At 46.5% G+C, this 27612-nt stretch overlaps 4 protein-coding genes and 1 pseudogene across 4 annotated transcripts; 3 read left to right on the top strand and 2 right to left on the bottom strand.

Moving 5' to 3' along the window:
- Positions 1 to 6315: 6315 nt before the first annotated feature.
- Positions 6316 to 7024, bottom strand: LOC114799686 (TATA-box-binding protein-like; annotated as a pseudogene).
- A 4436-nt stretch (positions 7025 to 11460) lies between these two features.
- Positions 11461 to 14298, top strand: c11h22orf39 (chromosome 11 C22orf39 homolog). Its single transcript, XM_028997306.1, has 3 exons — positions 11461 to 11680; positions 12849 to 13016; positions 13853 to 14298. The coding sequence occupies exons 1-3, from the start codon at positions 11654 to 11656 to the stop codon at positions 13982 to 13984; spliced, it is 327 nt and encodes a 108-aa protein (XP_028853139.1). The 5' UTR covers positions 11461 to 11653; the 3' UTR covers positions 13985 to 14298.
- mrpl40 (mitochondrial ribosomal protein L40) lies at positions 14130 to 16369 on the bottom strand. Its single transcript, XM_028997305.1, has 4 exons — positions 16212 to 16369; positions 16056 to 16130; positions 15821 to 15976; positions 14130 to 15022 (listed from the first exon to the last, which is right to left on the bottom strand). The coding sequence occupies exons 1-4, from the start codon at positions 16256 to 16258 to the stop codon at positions 14713 to 14715; spliced, it is 588 nt and encodes a 195-aa protein (XP_028853138.1). The 5' UTR covers positions 16259 to 16369; the 3' UTR covers positions 14130 to 14712.
- Positions 16370 to 17671: 1302 nt separating this feature from the next.
- Positions 17672 to 22755, top strand: acaa2 (acetyl-CoA acyltransferase 2). The gene is made up of 10 exons (XM_028996671.1): positions 17672 to 17931; positions 18555 to 18721; positions 18886 to 19014; positions 19145 to 19261; positions 19866 to 20013; positions 20094 to 20269; positions 20731 to 20860; positions 21595 to 21665; positions 21807 to 21961; positions 22489 to 22755. Exons 1-10 carry the CDS (start codon positions 17916 to 17918, stop codon positions 22571 to 22573), a joined length of 1194 nt encoding a protein of 397 aa, XP_028852504.1. The 5' UTR covers positions 17672 to 17915; the 3' UTR covers positions 22574 to 22755.
- Positions 22756 to 23558: 803 nt separating this feature from the next.
- rpl6 (ribosomal protein L6) lies at positions 23559 to 27201 on the top strand. The gene is made up of 6 exons (XM_028996672.1): positions 23559 to 23726; positions 24308 to 24406; positions 24484 to 24627; positions 26073 to 26121; positions 26218 to 26402; positions 27014 to 27201. The coding sequence occupies exons 1-6, from the start codon at positions 23583 to 23585 to the stop codon at positions 27164 to 27166; spliced, it is 774 nt and encodes a 257-aa protein (XP_028852505.1). The 5' UTR covers positions 23559 to 23582; the 3' UTR covers positions 27167 to 27201.
- Positions 27202 to 27612: the final 411 nt, after the last annotated feature.

The following is a 27612-nucleotide window of genomic DNA, read 5'->3' on the forward strand; positions in this document are numbered from 1 at the left end:
TTTAGATCATAGGTGTCAAAGATCGTTGTTATATCTATGGCCTGGTATGAAGCGCCGATAACCCACAAACTACAGATGCCATAAGGCTGCCGTGGCTGACTTGATGTGGCATTCAGCCTCTCCGCATGCCTCAATACCACTGCCCTAGTCAATTTTTTTTTTTTTTTTTTAAATACAACTAAATATAAATATAGTTGTAAGCAGGTAAATTGATGTTCTTTCATATTAAATATGAAAAAATGTACACGCATAGTTCTCTAAAAATCCATAGAAATGCCTGTTGCTTTTGCTAAACGCATTCATATAAATGTATGAGCAATAAAGGCTACAGGACTTATCATGAAGACCGCCAGGGTCTCTCAGTGAACATTTCTGCCCTTTTTTGCGGTCTTTGTATTTGCATTGCTCTGCATGTAGTATGAGTGTAGTTTACATTTATTTTTACATTTTGAACATAAAATTATGCCATAAAAACTTTCTCTATCAATTTATTTGCAGCTGGGTTGTGAATACATGTGTGACATTTGAGATGAACCAAGACTTCTCAAATTTGCGGGTTTATGGTCCTTGACTTGTGTATTCCACCTTGGCCCTGATCATTCGTTTCAAACGTTCATTCGTTTTCAAAGGAGCGCCGCCACTCCCAACATGGCGGCTCTGTTGACGCGTTTACTCCCATAGGAGCGCCGCCACTCCCAACATGGCGGCTCTGTTGACGCGTTTACTCCCATATCTTCCATCAACGCAACATCTAGTGTATCTATATCTATGGCAGCCCGGCCCACTCATTCTTAATTGGTCAGAATCTACCCGCTCTCAGATCCTGATTCGTTGACCGTTTTTATATTGTATTGTTTTATAAAGTAGATTTAATTAGCATTTAATTACAATATATATTTTTATGGATTTTGATGTTCTTCTAACCACATTACTTTGTTTTATTCAAATGTTGAAAACTTGCTTTGTCAATGGTTAGTTACACGTAATTTCTCACTTCATAATGCTTACTGTAATCATTCATTATAATTATTTTAATTCATACCGATACTTAAGAAGACGTTTGATTGTATTACAAGGATGTTGCTGGACACCAACAGATGATACAGTGAATAGGACTGCATTATATCCTGCAACACCTCGACCGTCTGGGAACTTGTGCCAGGATGTGGTCTGAGGACTTTACTTTGTCTTTCCACACCATGTGTCCAATCTCCTTTCCTCCAAACTCTCCTAGTTCAACGTGTCACCTGATGCTTGTCAGTGGATCACCAGCTTCCTGACAGCAAGTAAGGCTACGGGAGATCACTTTTGAAATGGGACTGGTGCTCCTCAAGGGTGTGTCCGGTTCCCACTTCTCTACTCCTGCTACACCAATGACTGCACCTCCAGGCACTCGGCTGTAAAACGACAGAATTTTGGTGACAAATGTGCATACTATACCCCAATTTGTATAATCTTGCTCTTGTGTTTTTCTTCTATGCCATGTGTAAGGGTGTTTTCAAAGGCCAAAAAAGGATCGTATAATACTACAATTTTGTAAAAATATTCACACAGAATACACTCAAACTCATACACATATGTGATCATTTATGTAGAACAATTAAAGCATATCACTGCATATCATACCAAGTATGACTGTATGTGACAAATAAGGGTGGTAGGAGCCTAGTGGGGTAACACACTCACCTATGAACCAGAAGACCCAGGTTCAAATCCCACTTACTACCACTGTGTCCCTGAGCAAAAGAAGTGAAGTGATTGTCACATGTGATACACGGGAGCACAGCACACGGTGCACACAGTGAAATTTGTCCTCTGCATTTAACCCAACACCCTGAGTGAGCAGTGGGCAGCCATGACAGTCGCTCGGGGAGCAGTGTGTGGGGACGGTGCTTTGCTCAGTGGCACCTTGGCAGATCGGGATTCGAACCGGCAACCTTCTGATTACAGGGCCGCTTCCTTAACCGCTAGGCCACCACTGCCGGACAGGACACTTGACCCTGAGTGTCTCCAGGGGGGGACTGTCCCTGTAACTACTGATTGTAAGTCGCTCTGGATAGGTGCGTCTGACAAATGCTGTAAATGTAAATGGTCACCACCTGCAGAAATACAATTTGAATTCGAATTTATTTGGTCATACATGGTTTGTAATTAAACACCTGGCCAGTAGGTGGTGTCATGTGCACATGAAGCTTCGAGAAATGAACCCTTTCTCGAATCATCCGCGCAGGCTCTGAGGATTCTCCCCGAGATGCCACCTGGTCCTGCTGCCTTCCTGGTGTTCACTCTCTTGAAGGCTCTCCTCATGTCATGCTCGGTGATGACGAACGTGTTCTCTGTGCTGGCAGTGTCTTCCTGTCCCCAGCCGTTGGAGCCGCTAGCTTTAGCTGCAGCCTTGAAGCGAGCATAGAATGTGTTCAGCTCGTCAGCCAGAGACGCGTTCGTCGTACCAGATGTTGGTGCTTTATAGTCCGTTATTGTCCTCAGTCCCCGCCACAGGCTCCTAGAGTCACTCTGTTCGAGTTGCGACTCCAGTTTCTTCCCGTAGCGCTGCTTCACCTCCTTCACCGCTTTCCTGACGCTGTACGACGCAGCCTTGTATGGTCCCATGTCCCCGGAAGCAAGCCCCGCGGAAGGCCACCTCCCTCTGAACCTGTTTGAGCCTTTGTTTGTATTTAGGCATGAGGAAGATGGTGGCATGGTCGGATTTTCCAAACGGTGGACGAGATTGTGCCCTGTATCCGTCCTTAACTGTCGTGTAACAGTGGTCCAGACTGTCCCTGTAAATACTGATGGTAAGTCACTCTGGATAAGGGCGTCTGATAAACGCTGTAAATGTAATGTAAATGTAAATTAAAATCCCCTGCCACAATAAGCGCAGCGTCCCGGTGCTGTGTGAGCGCCTCCTGCAGTTCGCATAGGACAGTGTCCGTGTCCGCTTTCGCTGGGATGTAAGCGGCGCTGACGATGACCGATGTGAACTCCCGAGGAAGGTGAAAAGGACCACATTTGATGGTCAGAAGTTCCAGGTTCGGTGTGCAGGAGCGAGTGAGAGGGACAACGCTGTTGCACCAGCTGTTGTACCAGCTGTTGTTTACCATCAAGCACACGCCGCCTCCCTGTGTCTTCCCCGAGTCCTGTGTCCTGACAATGCAGTGAACCGAGAAGAACTCGGCCTTTACCCTGGCCCTGAGGTCACCGAGCTTGTTCTCCAGTGACTGGACATTGGCGAGCAGGATGCTAGGCAGAGGTGTGCTCTGTGCACGGGCCCTCAGCCTGTTCCTGACGCCGGCTCGTTTCCCCCGGGGCCGCCGCTTCGCATTATGTCCATTGTTCTTCCTCAGGATCTCGCTCGGCCAGCTAGGATCTGGAGCGGTTAAAATCTTCCAATTGTACATGCATTGTATAATGCTAACTAACTAAACGGGGTCAGAGCAGTCGCGACGGCAGCCGACCTCACCGGCGCCATATTGGGTCATTCCCTTAGTGAGCAGTGGGCAGCCATGACAGGATTTGAACCGGATTTGATTCCTTAACTGCTAGGCCACCACTGCTAAACTACATAAATCTGCGAGAAATCGCCAACATCAACAAACATGTCTGCCGCGAGATGGGAAAACTTTGCTTGGTTAACTAGCCGCTGGTTATCCTTAACTTGCCACAGCTGAACTGAACACTGATGGAATAAATCCTGTTTAAGGTGCGCTAAGCTTCATGGGGGTCGGGGGTCACGGATCAACTTAAAAAAAGATATTTTACTGCGCAAAATATCACATCCAAAAAAAAAAGAACAATTTTCACATTCTCGTACGGGCCATGCTGGTGTGACTGTCCTCTCTAGGGTAACCACAGGGGTTCCACAAGGCTCTGTCCTTGGCCCCCTTCTATTCTCAATATACACTCGCTCACTTGGTCACATCATCCAATCACATGGCTTCTCCTATCACTCTTATGCTGATGACACCCAGCTCTATTTGTCATTCCCACCAGAAGATGCTACTATAGCAACAAAAATTTCGGCCTGTCTCTCAGACATATCGGCATGGATGTCTGAGCGGCACCTCCAACTCAACCTATCCAAACCGAGATTCTGATCTTTCTGGGCAACAACTCCCCTCAGCAAAACCTTTCAATTCAAATTGGCTCGCTACTGTTAACACCCACGGCATCTGCAAAAAGCCTTGGAGTTTGGATCGATGACAAACTGAGTTTGAACCATCATGTTGCTGCGATCTCCAGATCCTGCAGGTTCACTCTCTACAACATTCGCAAGATTCGGCCTTTTCTCTCACAACAGGCTACGCAGCTCCTCGTCCAGGCAATGGTCATCTCCAAACTCGACTACTGTAACTCTCTCCTGGCTGGAGCCTCTGCAGTCACCATAAAACCCCTCCAGATGATCCAAAATGTGGCAGCCCGTCTCATCTTCAATCAGCCAAAATACACCCTTGTTACACCTCTTCTCACCTCCCTCCACTGGCTCCCAGTAGCTGCTCGCATTGAGTTCAAACTGCACCCTCCTATATCAATAAAATACTACCTAGCTACACTCCTGCACGCTCTCTCAGATCAGCAAATGAAATGAGACTAAAAATTCCTTCTTCACAGGGTCTCCGATTCCAATCATCTCTGTTCTCCGTTGTTGTCCCTGGCTGGTGGAACAACCTGCCCTCCTCCACACGACTAGCCGAGACTACCACCACTTTTAAGAAGCAGGTGAAAACCCTCTTGTTCAAAAAATATTACAGACAAATCTAACACTTACACACGCACATGTGTACACATTGCACAAAACAATACAAAAATGTATATATATATTATAATTTTTTTCTTCGTCTAGCACCTAACAATCTCTGAGCATGCTCTTGGCTGACAAGTTGAGCCTTAGCAGGGCTCTTAGTTTGTAAACTCAATATTCTATAGAAATTGAACGAGAATTGCTGGTGTCTTCCTCTTGTAAGTCGCTAAATACAGTAAATTAAAGTAACCTCAATGACAGGAGAATAATTTGATCACACTTACACACTGGTCACATTAACAACATAATCACAATGTACAAAAAACTGCAACACCCTTAACATTCCTCTGTAACATTCCTCTTGTAAGTCACTTTGGATAAAAGCGTCTGTTTAGTAAAGTAAAATAAAGTAAGGTAAAGTAAAGAACACCAATGAAAAAAAAAACTAACCATTTAACCATCCCTTTTTCATTTCAAAATTCCTTCCCACGATGAGATCCGTAAAGAAAAGAAACCAGCGCTACTCAGTTCAGAGCACTGCCCGTGTGGGAAATAAAATGATTTCTTAAAGAACTATTCTTCAGGGTGGACTATTTATATGGGTACACCTTAATGAAATGGGAATGGTTGGTGACATTAACGTCCTGTTTGTGGCACATTAGTATATGTGAGGGGGCAAACTTTTTAAGATGGGTGGTGGCCATAGTGGCCATTTTGAAGTCGGTCATCTTGGATCCAACTTTTGTTTTTTCAATAGGAAGAGGGTCATGTGACGCATCAAATTTATTGGTAATTTCACAAAAAAACCATGGTGTGCTTGGTGTGATTTTAACGTAACTTTATTCTTTCATGAGTTATTTACAAGTTTCTGTACACTTATAAAATGTGTTCAATGTCACCAACAATTTCCATTTTATTAAGGTGTATCCATATAAATGGCTCACCTTGTACATCGTTCAAGATCTGAGTACAGTCACCATAAAACCACTCCAGATGATCCAAAATATGGCAGCCCGTCTCATTTTCAATCAGCCAAAATACACCCATGTTACACCTCTTCTCACCTCCCTCCACTGGCTCCCGGTAGCTGCTCGCATTGAGTTCAAATCCTTGATGCTTGCCTACAGGGCTGTAAATGGAACTGCGCCCTCCTACATCAACACACTACTACCTAGATACACTCCTGCACGCTCTCTCAGATCGGCAAACGAAAGGAGACTTAAAAATTCCTTCTTCACGGGGTCTCCGATTCCAATCATGTCTGTTCTCCGTTGTTGTCCCTGGCTGGTGGAACAACCTGCCCTCCTCCACACGACTAGCCGAGACTATCACCACTTTTAAGAAGAAGGTGAAAACCCTCTTATTCCAAAAATATTACAGACAAATTTAACACATACACATGCATACACATTGAACAAACAAATACAAAATGTATAAATACATTATAATTTTTCTTAGTCTAGCACCCAACACTCTCCGAGCATGCTCTTCAATGACAAGTCTAAGCCTTATCAGGGCTCTTAGTTTGTAAACTCGATATTCTATAGAAATCGAACGAGAATTGCTGGTGTCTTCCCATTGTAAGTCGCTTTGGATAAAAGCGTCTGCCAAATAAAGTAAAGTAAAGTAAAGTAAAGTAAAGTGTAATGCATCCAAATGGAGCGACGTCTTCAGTATTTCCAGTAGATAACTTACAGATGGAAAAATGTTCCCATATCACCTTCTCCTCCTATATTTCTGCAAGATGGGAAGAATGGCTTCAAATCCTTGTCTTACTTGATCTTCGCTCTTTGCTCCCGTGAATACGACTTTGCCCGACACAAAGACCAGGAAAGTCATTTTCGGGTCTCTCAGCCTGTATCTTAGTCCTGGAAATTGTTCCGGTTCATAGCTGCATTCCTCTGGGTGGCTCTAAGAAAGTTGTTCGAGACGAATTCCAAACTGCATGTTGCAGCTTGCCACCACATTCTGAATTTAGAACTTTGTCAGTCTGGCAGGGTATCCCATCTTCTGGATTATCCTGACGAATCTTTAGGCCGCTTGCCGCGACAGGGTTTCGTTTTCTGCTCCTGTGCAAACTATTCTCCCCGACTTGAAGATCAGAGCTGATGTATTTGGTCTTCTGATTTTCATCCGGACAGCACTGAAAGACTTTGGATTGTATTCTACGTTTAGACCTTGTCTCGCAATTTCCAGGATGTCCAGCGTACATCCTACGTTGAACGTACACACTACATTCGACACTTGTGGATACTCGGACTCGTAATGTTTTTTGAGAGTTGACATGATGGCCTTTTTGGCCTCGATGGCCACTGCTTACTGATGCTGAGGGGTTTAGATGGTGCTTGCCACATTCGACACATGTGGTTCGAGACCGATAGGTCTCTTGAGAGTTGCCGTGCTGGTCTTTTTGGTCTTGACGGGCAGTTCCTGGTGAGGTTTAGGGGTTTGGCTGGTGCTTGGCGTATTCGACACATATGGACCAATTCCAGATTTATGTGAAGCTTCCTGGTAAGGCTGGAGGGTTTGCATGGTGCTTGCTTGGACTCTACCTTGTGGCAACAGGTTGTTACCATATACAGGCAGCAGTATCTTCATTGTCCAGTTGCCTTAGTCAGGATTATAGGTGACAAGCATTTAACCGGTGTTGTTATTAAATGAAGTAGGAATGAAAGGTATTTTCTGTAAGGGGTAGTAGAACCGAGGCAAACAGAATCCACTCGAATTAGCCAGTGAACCATATTGTCTCTCTTGATTCATTGTTTGTGTTCAAAGAATCAATCTTTAATGAATACACAGTTTAAATATTGCAGATATTATTTTAGGACATAATGAACAGTTCTGATTGGCCAGATACATTGAAGAACTTTGTGAACAATATGCATAAAAAAATAAGAACTAAAGAAGCACAACCTGTTTAAAAGGCCACAAGACACCCGCTTCAAGGGCACAAGCGGTGGGTGACAGGTTCAGAGAATTTCAGTAAAGGGCATTTCCAGACAGGGGAAAGTGTGGGAATTTGATCATTTGGGTGCCAAAACAGGGTATTTTGTTCCCAGTGGGAGTTTTTGTTTCTCCCGCGCAGAAAAACGTGAAACATTCTTTTTTGCAAAGTTCTTTTTTTGCATAATTCTTTTTTGTAGGGGTGCACCGATACCACTTTTTTGGAAAACGAGTACTTGCATTTCAGTACTCGCCGATACAGAGTAGTTAATAGTTCCACTTTTAACAAGTATGAGTACTTTAGAAAATGTGATATTGGTGTCGGTGCATCCCTACTTTTTTGCAAAATTCTTTTTTGCCAAGTCTGTGTTACATTTACATTTACATTTACGGCATTTATCAGACGCCCTTATCCAGAGCGACTTACAATCAGTAGTTACAGGGACAGTCTCCCTGGAGCAATTTAGGGTTAAGTGTCTTGCTCAGGGACACAATGGTAGTAAGCGGGATTCGAACCCGGGTCTTCTGGTTCATAGGCGAGTGTGTTACCCACTAGGCTACTACCACCCTGTGTTGACATCCTTACACTTACTAACTTACCAAACATCCCAGGCAAGGGTCAATTTCAACACATTCGGCTTGAAAATGAAGAATTACATTATAAGGAGAATATTAATCTTAACCAAGGTACGCTTCCTTGGACTGTTGCGAACTAGCCAACAGGTGTGAACCGATACGAATGTAAAGCTTCACTCGGCGGCGAAGGTTACATTTTAGTACAGTATCACTCCATTTTAACCGCATTTCTGCGTTCTCTGGCATGTAGTGCATTCTGGTTTTGACATATAAAGCACCTGGTAGTTTTTGCAGGGTTTCAGACATCCCGAGTCTCCCTCATTTGGGAAACGATTCTCGCTTGGCCACCAGTATAGAATAGAATGCTTTTTATTGTCACCAAATGCATGCACTATAACGTTAAAAGCAACTCCTTCAGTGCAGACTTGTATGTAGAAAATAATACAAGAGAAATATAAAATATACAAAAAAAAATAGGGTGTCAGGAGTTACAAAGTGACAAGTGACAACACTATATAGACATATGGGAAGAATAAATAACTGAGTGTGTTGCAAGTTATTGCAGGTTTGATTATTTCACATTGTTTCAAAGTAATGATGAACGTGTAGTAAGTAGTGAATGGATTTCACTGAACACTGATTTACAGCAGTGGTGGCCTAGAATAAACTTTCACTTTATGTACATGTCAGATTCATTTGTTTTTATAAAAAAAATCCTTATGTGACTAAAATGGATAAATAAATATGTGTTGGTTCTGTGTTTTTATTTTGCCCGACCACAAGGTTAGCAAGTGGCATCACTTGACCCCGGTGACCGGACCCAGTCTGGCAGCGGTTGCCAGATCCGCTGTTTATACGCGACATTTCAGAAGGTCGCAGAAAAAAAAGTGTCTCTTGCTGCTTTAGGCATCGTTCGCGTTGTCCGTTACAACGGATTTTCTTACTATATATGTTTTATGCAACGTTGATCCAACCCCCTCTCCCCGAAAACTACATATTATTGGCAGGGTGAAGTAATGACTCAATCCTGCTTGGTTTTTTGACGTGATTTGGCAACGCCGAACGGAGAGCGAATTCGCACTAGCAAGGACTCTGCCGAGCACCGGAGCGATTCTCGGTAGCCAAAACCCGGTATGTATTTTATACGTCTTTGTTCCCAGTGGGAGTTTTTGTTTCTCCCGCTCTAAAAACTCTTTTATGCTAAATTCTTTTTTTTTTGCATAATTCTTTTTTTTGCATGATTATTTTTTGGAGGGGTGCACCGATACCACTTTTTTGGAAAACGAGAACGAGTACGAGTACTTGCATTTCAGTACTCACCGATACAGAGTACTTAATAAAAACATGATTTAAATTTACAGGTAACAGCTTCAGTCATATTAATGCAATGTACTCGATAATTGCATTATCCGGACAATTTCGCTGAGCACAATTTGCAGTCCGCCTTTGTTTTGTCGTCTTCATTCGCCTTGAAATAGTTCCACGCAGCCGACACGTCTAACCCCGCCTTCTCCGCGCTCTGAGCTGGGGGCGGGGCCTGGGGGCGGGCACTCGAGGCCTGTTATTAACTCCTTACACGCCGCTCAAACACAGACATTTCTCAGACCGCGGTATCGGTGCGCGGTATCGGGGGACTTTTAACGAGTACTGTAGAAAATGTGGTATCGAGGCCGGTATCGGTATCGGTGCATCCCTACATTTTTGCTAAATTCGTTTTTGCGAAGTCCGTGTTGACATACGTCCTTACACTTACTAACTTACCAAACATCCCAGGCAAGTGTCAATTTCAACATATTCGGCTTGAAATTGAAGAATTACATTACAAGGAGAATACATGATTATGTATAAGGTTTAAATGACCTTACAATTCACAATTGCATGTCAGAGCAAATGAGAATCATGAGGTCAAAGGAACTGTCTGAAGAGCTCAGAGACACAATAGTGGCAAGGCACAGATCTGGCCAAGGTTACAAAAACACTTCTGCTGCGCTTAAAGTTCTTAAGAGCACGGTGGCCTCCATAATCCTTAAATAGAAGACGTCTGGGACGACCAGAACCCTTCCTACAACTGAGCTATTGGGGGAGAAGAGCCCTGGTTAGATAGGTAAAGAAGAACCCAAAGATCACTGTGGCTGAGCTCCAGAGATGACGGAGAACGTCATCTGCAACCCTCCACCAGCCGGGGCTTTATGGCAGAGTCCAGGTGTGAAAAACTTTCCCAAAAAGATTCATGGCTGTTTTAGATCAAAAGGGTACTTAGGACCATGTGATATTTCAGTTTGTTAATAAATCTGCAAAAACGTCAACAATTCTGTGTGTACATTAATGAGGGAAAAAAGAATGATTTAAATGATTTTAGCAAATAGCTGCAATATAACAAAGAGCTAAAAAATAGTTCCTGGCAGGGAATGGAAGGTGGCCCATATGCTTTTTACATAACATACTTATTTTCCGGTTTTCCCCCTTGTTTGTGTTTGTTGTTTAAATGAACGTGAAGTGATTGTCATTGTGAAACTCTACAACACAGCACACGGTGACACAAAACGTGTCCTCTGTATTTAACCATCACCCTTGGTGAGCAATGGACTCAATGACAGACGCCCAGGGAGCAGTGTGTGGGGACGGTGCTTTGCTCAGTGGCACCTCAGCGGATCCGGATTCGAACCGGCGACCTTATGATTACTGGGCCGCTTCCTTATCTTCTAGGCCACCAACGCCCCAGCAAGTGTTGTTTGTGTCGTGGCCTTGTGTCGAGTTATTTTAGAAAATACATAGGATTGAACACTGATTTACAGCAGTGGTGGCCTAGAATAAACTTTCACTTTATGTACATGTCAGATTAATTTGTTTTAATTAAAGAAAAATCCTTATGTAACTAAAATGAATAAATAAATATTTGTTGGTTCTGTGTTTTTATTTTGCCCGACCACAAGGGACGGTGGTTGAGGAATTAGTAAGCGGCATCACTTGCTTCCCTTGACCCCGGTGACCGGACCCAGTCTGGCAGAGGTTGCCAGATCCGCTGTTTATACGCGACATTTCAGAAGGTCGCAGAAAAAAATTGTGTCTCTTGCTGGTTTAGGCATCGTTCGCGTTGTCCGTTACAACGCATTTTCTGACTATATTTGTTTTATGCAACGTGGATCCAACCCCTCACCGAAAATTACATATTATTGGAAGGGTGAAGTAATGACTCAACCCTGCTTGGTTTTTGACGCGATTTGGCAACGCCGAACGGAGGGCGAATTCGTACTAGCAAGGACTCTGCCGAGCACCGGAGCACCGGAGCGATTCTCGGTCACTGCTGCTGCTAATCCGCGTCTGGTCGATCTGGGCGCTTGTGACGAAGCAGAGGAGACGCGGATCTTCGCCGGCCGCTCGAACGTCGTCCCGTAAATGGCAGACTCTGCGGCACCGTGGAGGGTACGTGCTCTTCATCTGCTTTTCACGTTCACGACATGGCGTTAAAAGCATGTTTGTTACTCTCCGGGAACGATAAGAAACGCCACTCCGCGGGTCTGGCGCGCTTTTAGCCGACGCCGAAAGGTTCGAGGTGGAACGACCTTTCAGGCCTGACCGGCTTTTATTATTTTATCTCTTTATCTCCAATCAACGGATACATTTATTATGCGATTCAAAGAAACGTGAACCTGTCGTGAATTCACTCGTCTTACGCCTGCGGTGGGCTAGGCTAGGCTAACTGTCAGCTGCCCCATAGACATGTTGAGTGGGGCGTCAACAGAGCCGCCATGTTGGGAGTGGCGGCGCTCCTTTTAAACGAATGAACGTCTATCAGAGCCACGGTGGAATACACAATTAAATAACCATATTAGACAGACATGGCAAATTAGAGAAGGTTCCTTTCAACGTTCAGACGTGGTTTTTTATGTTTAAAATGTAGTCTGCATATTTTTTTCATTTGGAATGAAGTTAAAATACTCTCCTACTACATGCAAAACGATGCGAATACAAAGACCACAAAAAAAGGGCAGGAATGTTCACAGAAAGAGCCTGGCGGTCTTCATGATGAACCCTGTAGCGTGACCACTATTTACACGTTTATCCAGAGCAACAGGCATCTATATGGATTTGTAGAGACCTACAGACAACAAACTGTACACAACATCTATTAGACAAGGAAAATACTTTATTTTTTATATTTAATATGAAAAATTCCAACTATAGACAGGGCAGGTCCATACACAAGAGACATTTTGTAGATTTGTCAAGAGCTGTAATATTTACATGGTGTCGGAACAGAAGCTGGTGGGAGGAGAGATGCTCTGGTCTGTACCACGAATAACATTTCGTAACATACGAGATGATTGAATAAAAGATTACTTGATCCTTCCCGCCAGAGAAGCGTGGGTGAACGAGCTTGGAACACCGTCCAGATACGGCGGTGGTATCGACGCCCGTCGAAAGGCTGAATGCGAGCATCTAGCGTTCGTATCTGTGAGCTGCCCAGGCCGCATTTAACGAAGCGGCAGGCGATCCAGCTTAAGATGCCTGAACGCTGCCCTTCACAGCAGGAACACCAAAAAGTCCGGCTAATCTGGTTAAACGTCCTGCTTGGCTCCTTCCCCTGCAGCCTCCGCGGGTGTGCGACGACTACTGGAGCGAGTTCCGGCACTGCAGGAGCGTTCGGAACCGCTTCCACCACTTCTACACCTTCGGCACGTCCCCGTCGTGCCAGCAGTGGAAGGAGGACTTTAACTCCTGCAGAGCGTGGGAGAAGAGCCGCAGTCCCGAGGCCAAGGTGAGGCGGGACCCTTTCAAATCTCCGCTAAGTACAGAACGTCTCCGGTTACAGCAGGACAAGAAGCAAACAGGACGCAGAGTGGGCGTATTAACACATCGTCGGCCATTGAAATGAATAAATATGGAAACTATTAACATACATTTTTAACGTCCATACAGCAGCAAGGTCATCACAGAGACAGTGATGAAAAGTGCAGTTTAAGATTAAGTGATTGTCATTGTGACACACAGCAGCAGAGCACACGTTGACTTAACCATACGGTGATTTAACCATCTCCCTTGGTGAGCAGTGGGCAGCCATGACAGGCGCCCGGGGAGCTTTGCTCAGTGGCACCTTGGCGGATCGGGATTCGAACCGGCAACCTTCTGATTACGGGGCCGCTTCCTTAACCGCTAGGCCACCGCCGCCCCATTTTGTAACATCCCTAGTACTCAGGGTTCCTACGGTCATTAAAAACCCTAATCTCATTAACACTTGAAGTCCATAGTTCCTGTAAAACTGCAAGTTTACAACTATAACATTTAAAACTAGTTCAGGTCTGTAGTGGTAGTAGCCTGGAGGGTAACATACTCGACTATGAACCAGAAGTCCCAGGTTCAAACCCCACTTACTACCATCGTGTCCCTGAGCAGGACACTTAACCCTCCAGGGGGGGGACTGTACCTGTAACTACTGATTGTAAGGCGCTCTGGATAAGGACGTCTGGACATGATGGGTCCAATGTACTCTTGGAAAAATGTGACTTTCTTTTTTTTTCTTCTTGTACTTTTGCTTCTCACAGCATGAGCCGAGATGCATTCTAGTCGTGGTGTTCTCGCTTATTTTCCTCCCAGGAGTCCCTTCAGAAGAGCGAGAGGGGTCGCGTGGCAGAGCAGAGGAATTTCACGCCAGTGTGGGAGCTCAGACAGCACCCGCCGAGAGACTGGCACTTGCCCCTTGACCACGGAAATCCGCCGGACTCCTGAGGAAAAGAAAAGGGAAGAGAAGGCGAACACATTACCTCATCCATCTCGGTGCTCGCCGCAGAGGACCTGACCACGCGTGGACGTTTTAATGATCGTTGTTCAGACTTGCAGAGGTCCTAACTGGACAATAACTTGTGTTTGTAGATTTATTATTTAAAATCTTTAATATAGCCATTATTAATCAGAGGTCAACTGTGAGCAGAGATTTTGAGCAGCTTCAGCTGATCACTTTGGGCAAAGTCGCGGTAAATTTACCCGAGTTACTGGAGATGCTGAGATGTTTGACTGTTAATTAAAATGCTTGTAAGATGAAACTCATGGCAAACGTGAGCCGGGGATCCAGGCTTTCTCTCCACCACACAGAACAAATGTAATGTAATGCAAAAAAAAGTACAACTTTATTTAATTTCTTTTTATAAATGAAAAAAAAAACAAAAAAAAAACCAAAACACTGCTTATTTGGGAAATAAAAGAATCTCCATTTCTAACTTGTTTCTGACAGCTTCGCAATGTCCTGCAGCCCTGACAGAAGATCTTTTCCCGCCGTCCTGGCACTTTAAACAGAACAACCGCGGCAAATTCCTCGTTATTTGAATGAGTTGTGGTAACGGCCCATAGGCAGCAAGAATCACGACGTGAAGAAGTAGTAGTTCACAAAAGGGGGCGGGGCATCGTGCCCGAACAACCAACTGCTGTCAAGGTGGCATTCAGATGGAGATCTCCTTCGCTCACTGGTTGTAGACCCGCGTGACGTCGTTGTACTTGCCGTCCGGCGCCTGGTAACTGGGCATGGGCGGGGTGTAGCAGGGACCCTCCCGCGCGAAGGGAAAGAGGCCGTGGTCCGGAGCGACCGCGGCCCGGTAGAGCTCCTCCGACTCCAGCTGCAGCTCCTGCAGCGCCTGCCTCTGGGCCTCCAGGGCGTCCGCGACGGCTGCCATCTCCGTCCGGTGCTGGGCGTGCTTGTAACGCGCCCACTCCTTCAGCAGGAGGGCCCGGCGCTCGCTCTCCTCGAAGGGTATCCGGGGGCCTTCGCGGCTCCTAGAGCATAAAATCCACGCCGACAATCTGCATGACTGGTTCTAGGACTACACGCTGACAATTTTTATTATTAAAAGGTCCCCTGACATTAATTTTTGCTTTTATATTGGTCTGTATCGGAAGTGTCTTTCCGAGACTCCGCCTTGTTGCAGACTTACAGCCACTGAGTGCCACAATGAGATTTCCCTGGACGCCTCGCTTCGGTGTCTGTAGCATTAAATGGTAATGAGGAGGACAGCGGCGAGAGGAAGGTTTACTTTTCTTGGTTCCGGGTACAGCGGTGGACCGTTTAAAGGACGTGGGGACCACGGACTGTGCCAGACACACACGTTGAAGACGCTAATACAACTTGGTTGCAAGTCGTGTCTGCGTTTTAATCAAATTAACCCACTGTCTAAAGAAACAAAATACATTCGTGCTCATTTTTACATCCAATTACTGAGCAACTGGAAAAAGCATGAGAAAGGGGAGGTAACATTACCCCTTGTGATGACGTAAAGGACAAATTAAAGGACCCGACTGTCTGAATGGCCAAAGCACACTTTACACCTATCGCCATTTCTAGCCACTGTAGGACCATAGACGGGCTAGGGGAACTCGTATTAATGTTAAATAATCTCACTCAGTGACATTTTCATGATAGAGGACCTTTAATATTTAGATATTTACTGCGTAACAGCCGCTGGGGGCCGCCAGGGGGCGATAAAAAGCATTTGAAGTTCATAATCTAACGGCACTACATTGTATCCTTTGCGTCCTCGAGTTATTTATGTTTTCTCATGAATATAAAGCACGAACCTGGTTTCATCCAGGCATTTGGCAGGGGTGACGAAGTCCTCGATGGGGATGAACTCCGGCGGGATCCTCTCCAGCTTCTTCAGCTTCTTCTTCAGACGCTCCCGCGCCATCAGCTCCCTGCGCGGGTCCACCTTCTTCTTCTTCCTCGGCTCCGCCCTGGGGAACAGAACCACGCAGATTCCGCCGTCAAAGCGCGGAAGAACACGCGTACGACACCAGTTGGAGACCCACTGACCGCAGAGGCAGCGAGGTCTTCGCCGACAGAACGGAGGCGAACCAGTGGCTCCCGCGGACTGGACCAGCAGCCGCGCTGCAGCGAAGGGACGAGACGCTGCGTTTACACATAAATCCTTTATTGTCGCTTAGAATAAACTGCTGACGTGTCGCTTACCGTGTCGCCGCGAGGACAGTCACGACGCGCGATGAAGCGGCGAACATGCTGCGTGGTTCTGTACGTAAAGCGATCTGCGTAACCGTGACCACTGACTTGAGATGAAGCTACACGCCGCTCCTCATCCTCGCCACCTTGAGCCGAGGTGCCCGACTGTCGCCTACTTCCGGTTTCCACTTCCCGCGAGATTCCCACAAGTAAACTACAAATCCCACAATGCAGGCTCTTCGGTGTCCTTTCCGAACGCGATCTTTACACCGCAGGTCGGTCTGCAGAGGGGCTATTTCCACGTCCACCCCGAATGGGCCGTGAAAGCAGCTAGAAATTAGTTTTTTCACCACTGCATTGCGCACTGCATTATGGGATCTGTAGTTTGTGTGTTATCAGCCCTTTAATTCGCCGGGCCTTAGTAATAGAGCTTTATAACGCGATCTCGCGGGATGCTTGACACATGTGGAATAGAGGTTACACAATAAGCATTCTAAAAGTATAACACGTGTGAATGAAAGAACTAATGCGTGAAAAATGCTATCATAATTCGTTTTTACAGATTTGCTGGATTCGGTTGGCTATTAATGTTAATAAATATCCGAGACAGGTGGATGTAAGGAAGAAACAAAAATAGTGAAAGTAAAGTGATTGTCATTGTAAAACACTGCAGCAAAGCATACAGTGACCGGGTGAAATGTGTCCTCTGTATTGAACCATCACCCTTAGTGAAAAGTGTGTACTTGAATTTCTTACCAAAAAGTAGCATATAAAAAGATCAAGTGTTGTAATGTTTCACAAGATGAATCACACAAAAAAAACCACAGTTCCAGCTCTAATTTATATAGAATAGAATGCCTTTATTGTCACTATGCGTATGTGCAATGAGATTAAAAGCAACTTTTTCAGCGCAGACATGTTTGTAGAAAATAATACAAAATGTATAAATAATAATAATAACTAGAAGCCAAAATTCCAGGGGAAATTTTGATGGGTCTGTCCGGGCATTGGTCACAGCTGCGGGCATGGAATTTGTAAAATGGGAATTCTTTAATGTGGTACTGCCTTCGGACTGACCACTCCGTTGTTTCTTTACGTTTGACGGTCTTCGTGTGGCGGTCTTTAACGTAAGACATGTTCTTTTTTGCCATTCTCAGCACAATAATAAATGGTCTGTCTTTCTGACAGACCCAATAATACAATAAGGTGCTAGAAACACAGCGCTATGTACATAAGGAAAGAATACCTAAATACGTTTCTATATACAGTGTGTTTCTATATGTAGTGTGGGTTGCACATTATTTAGAAGTATTTCACAATCCACAACAATAACTATAAAAGATTAACAGGATATAATGTGGAACAAAATTGACACAAATTAAAAATAAGAATAAGTGGTAAAACTTGAAAAACCGAAGCCACACTGTTACTTGCCAATGTTAATTTAATGACGGCACTTTCGACAAAAAAAAAAGTCCCCGTTCCAGGACAATTAATGGAAGATAACTGATCAATATGTTATATTGCTATAATATTTTAATTACGCGTCATGAATCGGACGCGACAGACTGGACGCGGCGTCGTCGTCTTTGGCGAAAGTGCGGCCGTGAATGGCGAACCTGTTCTGTATGTAGGTGAGAGGTCGCCGCTGGTCGCGAACTCGGATCCGTAGAGCCGCTCCGACCTTCGCGAGTTGTTCTTTTTACTGGAAACACCATGTCACTCCTCAGAGGTAAAACGTCTCTTGCCTTCGACCTTTAAACGCGGGTCCTGGTTGCGTTTCGTTGGTTTTATTGTTTGCGGCGTGCTGCGCCTTTTCTCGGAGATTTTTTTGTATTGTTTATTACGTTTCACCTTTAATGTCGACAATAGGATAAATCTTTCTCAGATTCCCTGCCACATTTAGGACGTCAAGCCAATCCGTGCGACGGCCTGTATAGAAGCTGAATTAATTAGCGCAGATGTGGAGTAAAGGTGACATCCACCCGAATGATTATCTTTATACTTCCACGCCTGCACAGTTACGACTCTTTCTTTTTCGCCCTTATCCAGAGTGACTTACAACCAGTAGTTACAGGGACAGTCCCCCCCTGGAGACACTCAGGGTTAAGTGTCTTGCTCAGGGACACGATGGTAGTACGTGGGGTTCGAACCTGGGTCTTCTGGTTCATAGGCGAGTGTGTTACCCACTAGGCTTCTACCACTGCGCAACTGAACCGTGGGTTTACGTGGTAACGAAGCAAAAACACTGTAAACAATGCGAAATGTTGGATGGCGCGGATGAGGGAGTTCCTGTTGTCGGTGGGAGGACGGATGGCGGCTGGACGCTCAGCCCTGCGCTCTCCTCCTCTGCAGGTGTGTTCGTCGTCTCGGCCAAGCGCACGCCATTCGGTACGTATGGCGGCGTCCTGAAGGACCACAGCGCCACGGACCTGGTGGAGCACGCCGGCAAGGCCGCGCTCGCCGCCGGCAACGTGGCCCCGGAGCTGGTGAACAGCGTCATCGTGGGGAACGTCATGCAGGTAATGGCGTGCAGTACCCCTGCGCTGCCCTTCACGAAGCCGGTTTGTCGGTGCTGCACGCGGCCACTTTATGCCAGTGTGTAACGTTGCTTTGTTCACTGTGTAATGTCTGACGTTCTTTTGTGTATCTCTCTCTCTCGCTCGCTCGGTCCCGGCACACCCAGAGCTCGGCGGACGCGCCGTATATCGCACGACACGCCGGCCTGCGGTGCGGCATCCCCATCCCGGTGCCGGCTCTTACCGTCAACCGCCTGTGTGGCTCTGGATTCCAAGCAGTCATCAGCGGTGCTCAAGTAGGACCAGACCCCGACGCACAGACACACACACACACACACACCCGCCACGCAGACCCAGACATTGAACAGTGTGCAACATTCCACTTGGTCTTCAGTGATTTTGAGTGTGTGTGTGTGTGCTCTGCAGGAGATCTGTCTGAAGGAGTCTGAGGTGGTCCTGTGTGGTGGTTCTGAAAGCATGAGTCAGGCTCCCTACGCTGTGAGGAACATCCGCTTTGGAACCAAGTTTGGAATGGATCTCAAGGTGCCTCTACTTGCTTTGAGCGAGTGCTTCTCAGTTATTTTCTGAGGCGAAGTAAACATTTCGCGTCTTTTTTTCCTTTATTAAGCTTTTTTTATACGCAGTAAACATATCGGTCTTTCCCCGTCAAAATGGGGGTAAAAAATAACAAGATGGAATAGTTTAATAGTCGTGCACTTTTCGAAATGTGGACAGAATCGTGGAACTGGTGTCCTAGGGGACTGTCAGGAGGTTGCGGGTTCAAATCTCGAACCGCCAAGGCGCCACTGAGGTCCCGTTGATGAAGGCGGCGTCCCCACACGCTGCTCCCCGGGCGCCTGTCATGGTGAATAATAATAAAGTGAAGTGATTGTCACATGTGATACCCAGCACCACAGTACACGGTGCACACAGTGAAATTTGTCCTCTGCATTTAACCCATCACCCTGAGGGCAGCCATGACATGCACCTGGGGAGCAGTGTGTGGGGACGGTGCTTTGCTCAGTGGCACCTTGGCAGATCGGGATTCGAACCGGCAACCTTCTGATTACGTGGCCGCTTACCTTATGCTGAGTAGGTAGATGTTCAGGCTACGGAATGTGGTTCCACTTTTTTGTGTCCGTGCCAGCTGGAAGACACGCTGTGGGCAGGCTTGTCAGATCTGCACATAAAGACCCCGATGGGCATCACCGCCGAGAACCTGGCAGAGAAATACCAGATCAGCAGGGAGGAGTGTGATGAGTACGCCCACCAGACGCAGCAGAGGTGGAAGGCAGGTGAGGATGGGAACCTCTCTCTCGCTCGCTCTCGCTCTCCCGCCACGCGCCGAAACCGCCCCTCTCGCCCGCCTCCGCAGCTCACGACGCCGGGCGCTTCGACGCGGAAATCGCCCCCATCGAGGTGAAGGCCAAGAAGGGCAAGGTTCCCATGACCCAAGACGAGCACCCGCGCCCACAAACCACCCGGGAGCAGATGGCCAGGCTGCCCCCCGTCTTCAAGAAGAACGGCACCGTGACCGCTGCCAACGCGTCGGTGGGTCCGACTTTCCCTTTAATCCCGCCACCGAAAATTTGATTGTTTAAATTCTGATCCAGTTCAACCTTGAACAAAAAAGGTGCAACAAAAGTGTGTTTGATGAATTAGATTCTTCCTCTTTTTACCTTCATGGCGGCTTTGTTCTCCATCGCTTGATGAGATGCTGATTAACATGAGTAGATGATGAGAAAGTGTTCAGTATAAAACCTTCAGGACTGTTGGAAACCGTCCCCCGTCGTCCAACTTAATTTGGAGAGAAGACGAGAGCGTGAAACGCTGCATCACAGCAAAAGCTCCCTGGTTTTACAAATCATACATTGTGTGTCTTTTTATTACAAAATAATACAACACCCTCAAATGAGTCGGTGTGTCCAAACCTTTGACTGGTGGTGAACCTGGAGAATCTTTTTCTGTCGTTTGGAGCACTTCCTGACTGTAACTCCTCCCCCATCGTGCAGGGCGTGTCCGACGGTGCCGCTGCCGTGGTGATCGCCAGTGAGGACGCCCTGAAACAGCACAGCCTCACCCCACTGGCCAGGATCGTGTCCTATCACAGCTCCGGCTGCGACCCTAGCATCATGGGAATCGGTAACGGTCCTTTCGTCTCGCCGCAGTGGCTACTGGTGGTATGCGGTATAAATAAATTGGGCTATATGTTCATTAGGGGTGTTTATTGGGAAGGATCTGACAATTCAATACGTATCACGATACATGGGTTCACGATACGATTATATAAAAATATGTTGTGTACGTACAGTACAGTCCAAAAGTTGACCCCTTCTCATTCAACGTGTTTTCTTTATTTTCGTGACCATTTACGTTGGTAGATTCTCACTGAAGGCATCAAAACTATGAATGAACACATGTGGAGTTCTGTACTTAACAAAAAAAGGTGAAATAAGTGAAAACATGTTTTATATTCTAGTTTCTTTGCTCTGATTACTGCTTTGCACACTCTTGGCATTCTCTCGATGAGCGATGAAGGTGTGTCCAAACTTTTGGCCTGTACAGTATGTTCAATACAAACCAGAGAAAACAGAACCAGTGATTAACCAAGCTGCATATCACACCTATTATGGCAGAATTTCCTCGTTTTCCTGAAACAATGACATGATGTGTGTAGAGAAAGAGACTCTGTTCCCCTGTTGTTCTCTGAGCAGCAATACGATACTCCTCCGTCTGTCGACCTTTGCTCGTAAGAGATCACTCATTAGTTTACAGAGTTCGTCTATCACCATCTCTGCATATCAACATGAATATTATTGCCACGCGTGCCTACGTTAAATATGCATTTCTCCACCCCCCACCCCGTTCTGCCACAGGGCCAGTACCAGCCATCACAGAGGCTCTGAAGAAAGCTGGACTTTCTCTGAAAGACATGGATCTGGTGGAGGTTGTTTTTTTCTCTTTCTCCCTCGTTCATAATACATACACACATACATAAATATATATATTCAAGTTCAAGTATTTCCATTGTTTTATGTGTGTCAGTGTGCAGAGGCACTTCTAATGTGAACCTGTTAACCTGTTTCAGGTAAATGAGGCGTTTGCTCCTCAGTATCTGTCTGTTGCCAAGGCGCTGGGACTGGACCCTGCGAAGAGCAACGTTAACGGTGGAGCCATCGCTCTGGGACACCCGCTCGGAGCGTCGGGGGCGCGTATCGTCGCTCACCTGGTGCACGAGTTGAGGTATACGGTTACCTGAAACACCTCCCTCAGACACGCACAGACAACGTAATATTGTACGCTGTCCTCTATATCAAATGAAATCACATGATTACTCTCAATATTGTGTGTAATTTACATTTATGGCATTTATCAGACGCTCTTATCCAGAGTGACTTACGATCAGTAGTTACAGGGACAGTCCCCCCCAGGAGCAAATATAGGGTTAAGTGTCCTGCTCAGGGACACAATGGTAGTAAGTGGGATTTGAACCTGTGACTCTGTAGTCTTCTGGTTCATAGACAAGGGTGTTATTTTTACTTCTATTCATATTATGGATTTCTTTCCACTTTATATTATACTCTATTCAGACGTATTGATGGATTTTTTTTCGTAATTATCTTACACTCTGTTTTTACATTATTCTGCTGTGCTGTGTCTCTCTGAGTCTGTGTGATGCGCCACATGAGCAATTTCCTCCAGGATGAGTAAAGATCCTGACTGGAAGGACTGTGTTAAAGGGCCTTCTAATCGTTGACCTTTGCCCTCAGGCGCCGGGGCGGGAAGTATGCGGTGGGCTCTGCCTGCATCGGAGGTGGCCAGGGCATCGCAGTCGTTCTGGAAAACGTTCTCTGAAGGCTACTCCCAGACCGTAAGAAGTGATTTAGCAACTCCACTGGACGGAGCGGATGTTCGGAGGCTCTTCGTACGCGCTGCACTCCCTGAATGGAGGCCTTAACTCTTTCTGTCCATCACTCCAGCTGACTGTACGTGTTTTATGAATGGTCTATAAAATAAATTCTGGGTTGCAAAATAAATTCTGTCAGCGCTGTTGTCTTAATAATGTCTACATTACAGTTTTTACAACTAAGTCTCATGAAATTCATTACCACAAATTACCCCTCTTTGAAAAGCTTAAAAATTGCACCTTTAATAACACCTATTTATTTGACAATTGAGCGTTACCCAGCTAACACTGGTATTAAAATGACAAAACGGCCTAAAGTCAGTTTTTCACATAAAATACAGAAGAGTATAGAGTGAACCTATTTGAAAAACATCACGGTCGGTTTTTTACGTAATGTAAAAATATGCCAATTAAAACATTTATTAAAAAGATTTATCGAGTCGCAGTTGGCATTTTACCTTCCGAGACGATAGGTGGCGCCCGTCCGTCCTGGATCCAGAATCACGCGATCGTGAAAGAAGAAGAAGCGTGAACACGTCATCGCTATATAAGTGTCAAGTCCCCGGATGTCGGTCTTTTTTTCTGTCTGAAGGTAATCATGGCGCCCGTCTCGCTGCTTCTCGACACGTTATCCGCGGCCATCCGCCGCGGCCCGGCGCCGCATCCGCCGCGCCTCGGCCGGTCCGCGCACTCCGCGACTCCTAGCTTGCTGTAGCGCGTTTATTTCGTGAGAAACGCCGGGCTCGTCCGAGCGGGTCTGCGGGATCCGCTCCCGGCTGTGAAACGCGCTCCGCCGGGCGCCGGGTTAAACTGCCCTCGCTTCTTCAGCGTTGGCTCCGCCTCACGTCGTTGTTAAATTCACCGCTGAATGTGCGGACCGGGTCACGTGTGGTGGCTGCTTTCGGATATTTACTGTTCTAGCGTCTAACCGTCTTTCTCCGCGCCGGTGCGTTTCAGATGGCGGACGGAGACAAGAAGGCCAAGCGGAAGCACGGCAGCCGCAATCCCGCCCTGGTGCGGGGCATCGGCCGCTACTCCCGCTCCGCCATGTTCGCCCGGAGGGCCATGTACAAGAGGAAGACCAAGGCGCCCGAGTCCAAGGTGAGGCCCGCCGGTGAACGGGGAGATGGCTTTACCGGGCCTGAAGGTGTCGGGACATGTTCTGGGGAAGTTTGACACATGAAGTAGATAACCTAGGTAGTAACCTAGCGGATAACCCACTCGCCTATAAACCAGAATCCCACTTACTTCCATCTTGTCCCTGAGCAAGGGTGTCTGGTAAATGTCAATATATAAAGTTCCTGGGAAAATCACTGAATTGACACATGGAGTACATCCATGACCTCAGTGTTTAAAACTAGTGTCTATACTGTAGTATATAATAGAATAATTTACATTTACCAGACTCCCTTATCCAGAGCGACTTACAATCAGTAGTGACCGGGACAGTCCCCCCCCTGGAGTGTCTTGCTCAGGGACACGATGGTAGTAAGTGGGATTTGAACCTGGGTCTTCTGGTTCATAGGCGAGTGTGTTACCCGCTAGGCTACTACCACATTTGCAGAGAAATTTCATGAAAAGTTCTGGGAATTCGTTGGTAAAACTGTGTAAGGACCCTGGTCCACTTCTGATGTCCTTGGTCTTGACGTGTGGACTGAACTCTGCTGGTGTTTTTTTTTTAGGTGGAAAAGAAGCTGAAGGAGAAGACCCCCACCACCATCGTCAAGACTGTCGGCGGAGACAAGAACGGAGGCACTCGCGTGGTGAAGCTGCGCAAGATGGTGAGTCGAACCCGGGGCCGCGCGCCTGTGCCGTGAACGCCTCTGACTCTGGTCTGTGTGTCCCGGCTGTCATTTAGCCCCGCTACTACCCCACGGAGGACGTTCCCCGTAAGCTGATGAGCCACGGAAAGAAGCCCTTCAGCCAGCACAAGCGCAACCTGCGTGCCACCATCACGCCGGGCACCGTGCTTATCCTGCTCACCGGACGCCACCGCGGGAAGGTGTGTTCTCCGTCCATGCCCGTCCTCGCACCGGCTCGGTCTGCTTTACTGTGGGTTCTGGCTTCGTGTCAGCACATTTACATTTGTAGCATTTATCAGACGCCTTTATCCAGAGCGACTTACAATCAGTAGTTACAGGGGACAGTCCCCCCTGGAGCAACTTAGGGTTAAGTGTCTTGCTCAGGGACACAATGGTAGTAAGTGGGATTTGAACCCGGGTCTTTGGTTCATAGGCGAGTGTGTTACCCACTAGGCTACTACCACCCAGTAATTCCCTGGGATGTAGAATCCTTTTTATTTATCTACCAAACTAATTGGCCAAATTGACAATTAAAACGTTTTTGTAGCTGTCTCTCACAATTGGCTCAAGTTAAAGGTCCCCTATTACGTGTGTGTGATATATAATGTTGGTCCCTTAATACTGTTTCTGAAATTACAGCCACTTTGATCCAGTCCCACAATTAGATTTAGAAGGACTCGTCGTTTTGGTGTCTGTAGCTTTAAATGCTAATGAGGAGGAGAGAGGCGGAACGAGGAGGAGAGCGGCCTATAGAAGTTGAAAGTGAAGTAATGAGACGTGTCCTCTGCTTTTATCCATCACCCTGAGTGAGCAGTGGGCAGCCATGACGGGTGCCCGGGGAGCAGTGTTTGGGGATTGGAACCGGCAACCTTCTGACTACGGTGCCGCTTCCTTAACCGCTAGGCCTCCGCTGCCCCACAGAAAATTTGAAATGAACCCAGTGGTTCTTCAGAGTCTCATAGGACGGGATGTAAAAATGAGCGGGGTTTTTTTTTTTTTTTTTTTTTTTCCCTCTCCTCTCCAAGTCACCAAGCAACTGCTATGCTTCACACGTTTGGAAGCCATGACAGTCTGTGGAGATAATGTTTTAGGGGAGGGGCGAGAAATTCTCTGGGTGGAAAAAGCATGATGTCCTAAGGTGACAAATTCCAGATCCGACCGTCTAAACTGCCGCTCACTGAACGGCAAAGCAGAATAACCAAAGCTCTCTTTACACCAATCGCCATTTCTAGCTGCTGCAGGGCCATAGACAGGCCAGGGGAAGTCGTATTAATGATAGTCACCTTTTTCATAACGGGGGACCTTTTTTAAAAAGTATTTCTCATCTTCCTTTAGCCACAGACACTGAAACAGAAGGCCGCGCCCACACACTGCAACCTGAAGTAGGGCCATCAAGGCCAGTCAGCCAGCCACCCACACACACACACACACACACACAGAATCAAACACCGAGCTGCAGCACGCAGACACCCCGCCCACACTCCTGCGCCTCTGGTTCGGTTGCGATGGGAGATGGCGGCATGACAAGACGACCAGCCTGCCGCGCCGTTCGCGTTCTCGCCTGAATCATGTCGGATTTCAAGATGTCCTCCCGATACACTGCGTTTCCTGCCTTTTAAACTGCTGTTCTGCTGTCTGTTTCCAGAGGGTTGTCTTCCTGAAGCAGCTCTCCAGCGGCCTCCTGCTTGTTACTGGTGAGTGTGGGCGTGGCCTTTCCTTTAAGTTCGTCCCGCCCGTTTCTTTACTCTAGACGCTTGATTTTTAATTTTTTTTTCAAATTTCTTTTTAAGGTCCCCTGGCAATCAACAGAGTGCCCCTGCGTCGGGCCCACCAGAAATTCGTCATCGCCACCGCCACCAAGGTGGACGTCTCCGGCGTCAAGGTCCCCAAGACGCTGACTGACGCTTACTTCAAGAAGAAGAGGCTGAGGAAACCCAAGCACCAGGAGGGAGAGATCTTTGACACTGAGAAGGAGGTACGGGTGGTCACTTTATATAGCTATGAAGCACTGATAATACAAACTACAGATCCCATAATGCAGTGCTTCGCTTGCTTTGCCGATTGTGATCTGAATTCGTACATCAGCAGTTTCCACGTCAAATCAAAATGGGTTGTGAAGCTGCTCTATTCTCCTTTTTTGTGTCACCAGGACACTCGGCAAGGGAGTCGCTGCATTATGGGATCTGTAGTTTGTAGGGGTGTGTGTGCATGGGTCTCATGACACTTTATACGCATCACGATACATGGATCAAGATATGATTTATATTGAAGAAAAATTTTGCAAATGAGATTAAATACAAGGTGCTGCGTACGATATGTGTGGATCAAATCACATTACTAACCCTAGTAAGTTTTGTGTAATCAGCATGTCATATCCATCTTACTGATGTATAAAGGGAACAGACCACCATGAAGTCACATGGTCTAAACACCACTTCCAACTACTGGACCTCCGGACAAGATTCCTGTTAACTATTATAGTTCTGCTAAGTGCTGTAAATTGTACCGTACATGTCCTCCTTTGTCTTTCCAGTTGCTAATCTCGTACATCTTCATCGTTATCCCCCTCTCTCTCTGTGTGTGTAGAAGTACCAGCTGACGGAACAGCGCAAGGTGGACCAGAAGGCCGTGGACTCTCAGCTCCTCCCCCTTATTAAGAAGGTCCCTCAGCTGAAGGGCTACCTGCGCTCTTCTTTCAGCCTGTCCAATGGTGTCTACCCACACACGCTGGTCTTCTAAACCCAATAAAACGTTGCTTTTTTTCCAACTCCCTACTTGCTTGGTCGTTCATTATTTTATTTCTTGTGGAATCATGTTCCCAGAATTCCTGCCATAATTAAACTGCTCTCTTGTATAAAAAGTGCAATTTTTAGCTCAAAATTAGGGAAGCCATGTCCTATTTACGGTAACACTGTCACGTAGCTGGATAAACTGCTGCTGCTCAAAAAAAAAAAAACACTTAAATTGAAGCACTCCCGATTCCTTCATCTGATCGGTATTCCTGCACAATGGGCCTACAGTCCTCTGAATGACCAGGACCTTTGGGAACAGGTCATTGTTCTGGTTTGCCTGCATTTACATGCTTTCAGCGACTTTTGCCTAATTTACTTGCAAGCTTATAGTAGCCCCAGCTATATAATGAAGTTAAAATAGTATTTGTTAAAAATAGACCATATATACAGGGG

The sequence above is a fragment of the Denticeps clupeoides genome, chromosome 11 (genome assembly GCF_900700375.1).
Source record: "Denticeps clupeoides chromosome 11, fDenClu1.1, whole genome shotgun sequence".
Lineage (NCBI taxonomy): Eukaryota > Metazoa > Chordata > Actinopteri > Clupeiformes > Denticipitidae > Denticeps > Denticeps clupeoides.